This window comes from Xenopus laevis, chromosome 1L (genome assembly GCF_017654675.1).
Source record: "Xenopus laevis strain J_2021 chromosome 1L, Xenopus_laevis_v10.1, whole genome shotgun sequence".
In the NCBI taxonomy this organism is placed as follows: Eukaryota; Metazoa; Chordata; class Amphibia; order Anura; family Pipidae; genus Xenopus; species Xenopus laevis.
The window spans coordinates 164,438,055-164,445,091 of record NC_054371.1 but is presented as its reverse complement, the minus strand read 5'-3'; the positions used below and the strand labels follow the sequence as shown (position 1 = coordinate 164,445,091).

Genomic DNA, 7,037 nt, shown 5'->3' with positions numbered 1-7,037 from the left:
GATAAATATATAGGAAGGCCGGTATTTTTTCCCAAAAAAAGTGGCAAACCTAGCTATAAGTAAACTATTCCATAAAACTCTTAGCTGGTTTGTAAACTACTCTTTGAGAGCTGATGTACAGAAAGAGAAGTGTCCTAAGGATTTTTATAGGCTCCTTGTTGAACTAAAATCTCTACTAACTAACCATTACAAATACAGAGTTCGTTTATAACTCGGTGCATCCAAACTGTCTGAAACCATTACCATTTATTTAAGCTCGTTACGTATTAAACGTCACTACTGTTGGCTTTTGTTATTCAAATTTATAGCATGCGGGCTGTTACTTTGCCCCAACCCACGCGAGACTGTAAGGGTTAACGCCTACTGTTTATTTAAAGGACCAATGAATCTAAATGAAGAATAGTACCAGTAGAGTAGCGCATTTTTACTTCCCGTCCGGTTCGAGGTGGTTTCTCGCCCTCCACTTCCGCTTTAAGCGTTTCCGGTTGTGTGCAGCCGTGCTCCGCGCGGCCGGCGTCAGGAAGCTACAGGATGTCAGGTTGGGATCGTGAGGCCGCGCGGACTGGATCCGGCGATGGACGAATATATGTTGGGAATCTGCCAGTTGATATTCGGGAGAAGGAACTAGAGGATCTGTTTGATCGCTATGGTAGGATCCGGAACATTGAGTTGAAGAACCGGGGCGGCAGTAGTGCCGCTCCATTCGCATTCATCAGCTTTCAGGACCCCCGGTGAGTGAGTTCGGAAACACTGAAAAATCTGGGGAAGTTGATTGAATTTAATAGGATCCCCAAAGAGCGGGAGAAGAAGGCGGGAGACTGGATTGTGTTGTTGCGCAGGTACGCTTTCTGCCTTGTAGGGTCTCGAAATGGAGAAACCAATGGGGGAGGGGAGGCGTTTTATTTACTGTCGAACCTGGGAGCTGTGGCTCATAATTGCAACTATCAACGCGGCCTATGATTGGCTGAGGGCTCGAGGCGTTATAGTTCAATGGAATGAACTTATTTCTCGCTACTTGAGCGATCAGCTTGGACACGTTGATTGTGGTACATATGGCGGGGATCGAGTTGCTTCTCTGCTAAAGTTCCTTTCGCTTTAACTATCTTTATTTAGCGATGCCGAGGACGCAGTGTTTGGAAGGAATGGCTATGACTTTGGCTCATGTCGACTACGTGTTGAGTTTCCGCGTTCCTTCCGGGGATCCGGTGGAGGAGGCGGCGGTGGTGGCGGAGGAGGATACGGAGGCTCTCGGGGAAGAAATGGTCCGCCATCTCGCCGCTCAGAATACAGAGTGATGGTCTCAGGTAACGAGGCCCTTTTTGCTTAAACATTTGCTAACAGATTGCTAAGCCATGCCTGTAGATACTGCTGCACAGGTATATGTTTGTTTATAATTACTGGACCAGCTCATTCTTTATTATAGCTCATACCATCAAGGGAAATGAAAGCTCGTCTGATTAGCTTTACAACGCTTTTAAGTTGCCATTTGCGGCGCTCATTGGTTTTTACTTAGCAAGGACTGTTTGTTCCCAAAACTACCCCAATATAACAGGACTCGGATACCAAGTAGCTTTACTAGAAAGTACAGGATCCATCCACCTTAAATTTGATTTAAAAAAACATTAACAATGGGGGCAGCAATTCAAAGCAGAAAAATGCTCAGGTTACACAGCAGATAAACTTACATAATGGTGTTACCTATTATCCACTATTTAACCTGTGCCATATAGCCTTTTTTTCAATTTCTGCCATTGCTACTTAGCAGCTCATTTATTTGAACTATAGTAGTGTTTCTGAAGCAAACAGGTCCGTTTTACCAGTGCAGGGAAACACTACATTATATTTTTGTTATTTTAAAGCACTTTCATTTTTTTGGAGTTACTGTACCTCTAAAGACCATTTCCATAAACTTACGGGAAGTGCATCCCAGAATACCCTTGGCTTCTCAACAGTGACTGGATCTGGTCCTCTCTATTCATGCTCTTACTTTTGCCCTGCTTATTTCACCTTGCTAAGATTTGTAGTTCACAACATTGAGCAAGGTTGTAAATACCTCTAGCTGGCTGTCCGATGTTGCTGAACGGTTACTCCCAGAGTCCATAGTCGTTGTGCTGCTGGCAGTTGACATTGTTTAAAATGAAGAGGGTGGCCAGTTCCACGTTACTGAAATCAACTGGTATGGATATATGTAAACCTATATTTATGCTAGCACCAGATTTCATTATATTAACCATATGAGCCACTTTGTTACAATTTAGCAGCTGATCCTGTTCTTTTGAGGTTTATTTATTTTTGAAACAACGAATCTTAAAGTAAGCCATAATTGATGGCTGTTTGGGTAAAAACAGATCAATACATTTTTTTAGGGCTGCAGCCATGTAGATAATATAGGTCCTTCCCTGTATGGCCTTAAATGTATTTTATATCATCTTGTTCAACACAAGTTCAATGAACTTGCTTATTGTTTTAATCCCGATAGCTCAGTGTTTTTTCTTTCTTGAACTAAAAAGTGAAACTTAACAAAAGGTGAAACTTAAGCTATTTCATGTTTGGTAGATAATTTAAAGGAAAACTATACCCCCCAAACAATGTAGGTCTCTATTAAAAGATACTGAGTAAAACAGCTCATGTGTAAAACCCTGCTTCATGTAAATAAACCATTATCATAATAATATACTTTTTTAGTAGTATGTGCCATTGGGTAATCATAAATAGAAAATTGCCATTTTAAAAAATAAGGGCCGCCCCCTGAGATCGTACGATTCACTGTGTACACATACAAACCACATGTAAGGTCACATGAGCCAATTAACAGACAGAGTTCTGCCTCCTCACTTCTTCCTGTTACAGTTAGTGTTGTAGTATTTCTGGTCAGGTGATCTCTGAGGCAGCACAGATAGAGTCACGAAATGGTGGTTCAAGGCAAGAGATGTAAAAGGGCAAGATTTATGTAAATATATATTCCAGTTTGGTAAGATTCTTTAATATGTCATTCAATTTGATATAAACTATCTGTTGCTTAAGTATTCATTTTGGGGGTATAGTTTTCCTTTAAGTTTCCAGTATACAACCCCCTCCCTTCCCCCATTGTTGTGACATTATGCCGGATGATTATGTGCACTGGCTGTTTATTCTGCCATGTTGTGATTTTATTGTTCTTCTACCGCACTGTATAGCTGTGGATTTGTCTGTTTCTGACAGTAGCATTTTATACGTGTTTACAAGTATCAGCTGAATAGTTTAATCTTAATCGTGACAAACCACATTTTAGTCTTTAAATCTTACTAAATTGTGCAGTATCTATGGTGCACCAGATAACTCCTGATTTTTCTTGTGTGTTTTTTTTCCTGTTACCAATAAAATTTAAGTGCTGGATACTTTGTGGAACACGAAATTTTGGAAGATGTTTCAGATTCTAAATATACATGCAGCAATTTATATGCATCATTTTTAATTGTGATCCTCCTTTGTGTCATCTGACCCAAATTAAAAGCATCTGCTACAAAGTAAATTCCACAATCTGAAAAAATCCTGTTGCATCTACAGGCATGAAAATGATACCTTCTGCTCAATTTTGTTAAATGTATTTTAGAAATTTTAAAAAAAAACAGGCCATGCCTGCCTATGATGAGGTGCCATGGGGGTACAATACGAGTGTCAAAAGATCTGTGGGGCCTGTATTTCTTTTTCATTATGATTTAAATACATTTATAATTTCTAACAAATAGAGTAACAGGTCATAGATTTTGGATCATATAAGCCTTGTGGCTACCGGGGGAGATGTCCTGCTTGCAGTAAATTTTTACAGTACTTTTTGTCATTTGAGCATTTGTAGACTTAGCCCAACTCCACAAAGATGGGAAGCAAATGATTTAGAAACTGCCCCAAAACAGCACAGAACAGTTTCTAGTTTGGTATAAAAGAGTTGATTGCTATTTAAAGGAGAAGCTTTGAATTTATACTCAGCCAACCAGTAAAGGGTATATTTGAATTAAACCCTAATATTAAAATTCATTCTACGTTTGCTTTTAAATAAAGCTTTGGATTGTATGTTCTTACAATATCTATCTTCTGCAAGGTCTTCCACCCTCAGGAAGTTGGCAGGATCTGAAGGATCATATGCGGGAAGCTGGTGATGTCTGTTATGCTGATGTACATAAAGATGGAATGGGGATTGTTGAGTTCATTCGCAAAGAAGATATGGAATATGCTCTGCGGAAGCTAGATGATACAAAATTCCGCTCCCATGAGGTAATGTAATTTTTATATTTTAAAGGGTTATCTACAGGCCTAGTGTTCCTTTTCTAACACTTTTTTTTAAAAAAATTTTTAAGGGTGAAACTTCTTATATCCGTGTGTGCCCAGAGAGGAATACCAGCTACTCTCGCTCCAGATCCCGTTCTAGAGGGCGTGATTCCCCTTATCAAAGCAGTCGCTCACCTCGTTATTCTTCTCCCTTTCGACAGTACTGAGTTTCCACCATAGGGACACTTTCTAAGAATTGAATTCTATATCCCGTCTACTCAGAACAACATTCCGCGACTGATGGATTTCATCAACTTTTATACCATTATTTTTTTTTTTAAAGAAATATTTTCTTGACATAAGGTGTGTGTGTGTTTTTTTTTTTTTTTTTTTTTTTTAAGTTCTATCATCTTCAAGAAGGCAAAAGAAAAGTATTGTGCCTCCTAAGAAGAATGGATGGCCTAATATGAAATTGTGTTTAATAGGCTGTGTGTAATAGCTATACTGGAACTAACTAAAGTAGAATGCTAATGGAACCAATACAACTTAAGGGAATGTACATGTGTGTCCTACATATAGTTCAATGCCATCAGTATCTTAGAAAGGTATAATTTGGAATAACTTTTTAATCCTGTTCACAATCAAGTTTGTACGTATGTTCCTTTTATTATTAAAGTGTTTCAGTTAAATAAAAAGCAACTGTAGCTGTCCTAATAAACCGTGCAATGTTATTCTGTTTCTACACTTTTCCTTGGGTTCTGTGCTTGAGCTTGGAAAGACTTTTTATCTTTCATGTTGGGCTGGCAAAGGAATGTTACCTGTTGTTAAAAAGAGAGAGAATAAGGACATCCTGCAAATTTTTTGGTAATGTTTGTGAATATGAATAAAAATCTTTAATACCTGGAGGTGCTACGAAGTATTCTTCTACAACCATTCTGGCATTTTCTAGAAGTGTCTCGGTACAATTTCCAGCTGCCACTGTGTCTTTCCTAATGTATAATGCCCTACAAAAAACATGCTTTAATAATCACTAGAAACTGCAAAATAAATACATTTAGCAACAGTATCTAACTATATTGCTCTTTGACCATGGTAGTTAAATTATACAAAATATACAGTAGAACCTCACTTTTACATCTCCTCATTTTACATTGTTTTGTGGTCCCACCTATATATTATGCATAATACATTTCCCACCATTTTTTTCTGGTCCCATTTAAATGAAAAAATGGATTTTCTACTGTTTTTATTCACACTAAACAGTATCCCCTATCGATATGTCTAAAGCAACTTGACTTGCGAAATTATCTGCTAAACATTTTACTACGTGCGTAAAATGTTTTCAAGATTATTCTGCCAGTCCAGTTGCTTAACTTATCACTAGGAGATATGGATTAAGATAAAGTACCTGTCTTCTAACACAGATGATAAAGGTTCCACTCCCTCTGTGTTGACGTTGTGCAGCTGAGAAGCAAACTGGATGGCCTTCTGAAGACGCTGCACGCCTTCCTCATTTCCAAAATCTACTAAAGCTAGCCGCTCAAGGTGATCGATCATGTCTAGGCTAATCTTTGGTATCTATAAATAGGGAAGGAAAATGAATACTGTATGTGATGTTTTGTACCCTTCTTGTTTGGCATAATGCTCATCACTTAAAGGGGTTGTTCAGCTTTAAATTCACTTTAAAGAAGGAAACCCCCTAGGTGAAAAATCCCTCCCCTGTGTTGTCCCCCCTGGCCTACCTGTCCCCCCAGGCAAATGCCCCTAACTTCTTACTCCTCTGCGCTGGTCCTGTCCACGGAGTTCACAGGCGCCATCTTCTCCCGATCGGTCTTCCTGCTTTGACCAGCGTTTTTTGGCGCATGCGCAGTAGGAGTTTTTACTGGTATGGATCTATTGCGCATGTGCTCAATAGGGAAACTGACTTTTGCCGCATGCGCAGTAAATCTGTACCGGTAAATGCTCCTACTGCGCATTTGCCAAAAGATGCAGATTAATCCAGGCAGAAGACGCTCGGGAGAAGATGGCGCCTGTGAACCCTGTGGACAGGACCTGCGCAGAGGGGTGAGTAACAAGTTAGGGGCATTTGCCAGGGGGGCAACACAGGGGAGGGGGGAATTTTTTTGCGCCTATGGGGGTTTCCTTCTCCTTTAAAATAATATGAAGAGGAAAGGGTCTGAAGAGAAGGATAAGTAATAAAAAGTAGAACTAACAATAAATGTGTAGCCTCACAGAGCATTTGTTTTTGCATGGGGTCAGGGGCCCCCATTTAAAAGTTGGAGAGGCTGAAGAAAAAGGCAAATTCAAAACAGGTTACTTCAAATGGGCCCTTCTATAACATACTAAAGTAACTTGAAGGTGAACCAGCCTTTAAAGTATAAAACGCACACACAAGAACAGTAGGGGGCGCATAACGTAGTGCAATTGGATATTACATTATGATAAGGTAATTAATGGTACTGCGCACCTGGCTAATGGTCTCGGGTTGAAGGTCCCATGTCGGCTTAGGTGGCACCTACAAAAATGAAATTAGTAAAGTCTCCGGTTACCGATGGCATAATTTCCAACAACTAGTTGTAGTCTAGCAACAGCTGGCAGGCATTAATAGACAAACAAAAGTAGACACCATAATAAGCTGAGCGATACCTTACTTTGAGCCGACAAAGAACGTCGAAAACCAGAAATACTGGCAGTGTAAAGAGCCGCTCGGAACCACATTTTTTTTTGCGGCGCTTTAATATGACGTCACATTGAAGCCAACACCTTGCGTTTCTCCAGTAACCTTGATAAAG

General features: G+C 39.7%; 2 protein-coding genes across 3 annotated transcripts; one reads left to right on the top strand and one right to left on the bottom strand.

The window, feature by feature from the left end:
* Nucleotides 1-399: 399 nt before the first annotated feature.
* Nucleotides 400-5,150, top strand: srsf9.L (serine/arginine-rich splicing factor 9 L homeolog). The gene is made up of 4 exons (XM_018261562.2): nt 400-731; nt 1,114-1,304; nt 4,079-4,251; nt 4,335-5,150. The coding sequence occupies exons 1-4, from the start codon at nt 532-534 to the stop codon at nt 4,470-4,472; spliced, it is 702 nt and encodes a 233-aa protein (XP_018117051.1). The 5' UTR covers nt 400-531; the 3' UTR covers nt 4,473-5,150.
* On the bottom strand, nt 4,887-7,034 carry gatc.L (glutamyl-tRNA(Gln) amidotransferase, subunit C L homeolog). 2 transcript variants are annotated; one of them, XM_018261572.2, is made up of 5 exons: nt 6,892-7,034; nt 6,713-6,760; nt 5,654-5,823; nt 5,146-5,249; nt 4,887-5,063 (listed from the first exon to the last, which is right to left on the bottom strand). In XM_018261572.2, exons 1-5 carry the CDS (start codon nt 6,961-6,963, stop codon nt 5,029-5,031), a joined length of 429 nt encoding a protein of 142 aa, XP_018117061.1. In that variant the 5' UTR covers nt 6,964-7,034; the 3' UTR covers nt 4,887-5,028. The 2 variants fall into 2 exon arrangements, with proteins under 2 accessions (XP_018117061.1, XP_041422318.1); XM_041566384.1 differs by having other exon boundaries at nt 4,887-5,249.
* Between the last annotated feature and the right edge of the window lie 3 nt (nt 7,035-7,037).

Excerpts from the sequence above, each read along its gene's own strand:
- srsf9.L (XM_018261562.2), top strand. The coding sequence starts at position 532 with ATGTCAGGTTGGGATCGTGAGGCCGCGCGGACTGGATCCGGCGATGGA. Across the intron at positions 732-1,113 it reads ATCAGCTTTCAGGACCCCCG|CGATGCCGAGGACGCAGTGT; the intron begins GTGAGTGAGTTC and ends ATCTTTATTTAG. Across the intron at positions 1,305-4,078 it reads ATACAGAGTGATGGTCTCAG|GTCTTCCACCCTCAGGAAGT; the intron begins GTAACGAGGCCC and ends ATCTTCTGCAAG.
- gatc.L (XM_041566384.1), bottom strand. The coding sequence starts at position 6,963 with ATGTGGTTCCGAGCGGCTCTTTACACTGCCAGTATTTCTGGTTTTCGA. Across the intron at positions 6,761-6,891 it reads CTTTGTCGGCTCAAAGTAAG|GTGCCACCTAAGCCGACATG; the intron begins GTATCGCTCAGC and ends TCATTTTTGTAG. Across the intron at positions 5,250-5,653 it reads TCATCTGTGTTAGAAGACAG|GGCATTATACATTAGGAAAG; the intron begins GTACTTTATCTT and ends TGTTTTTTGTAG.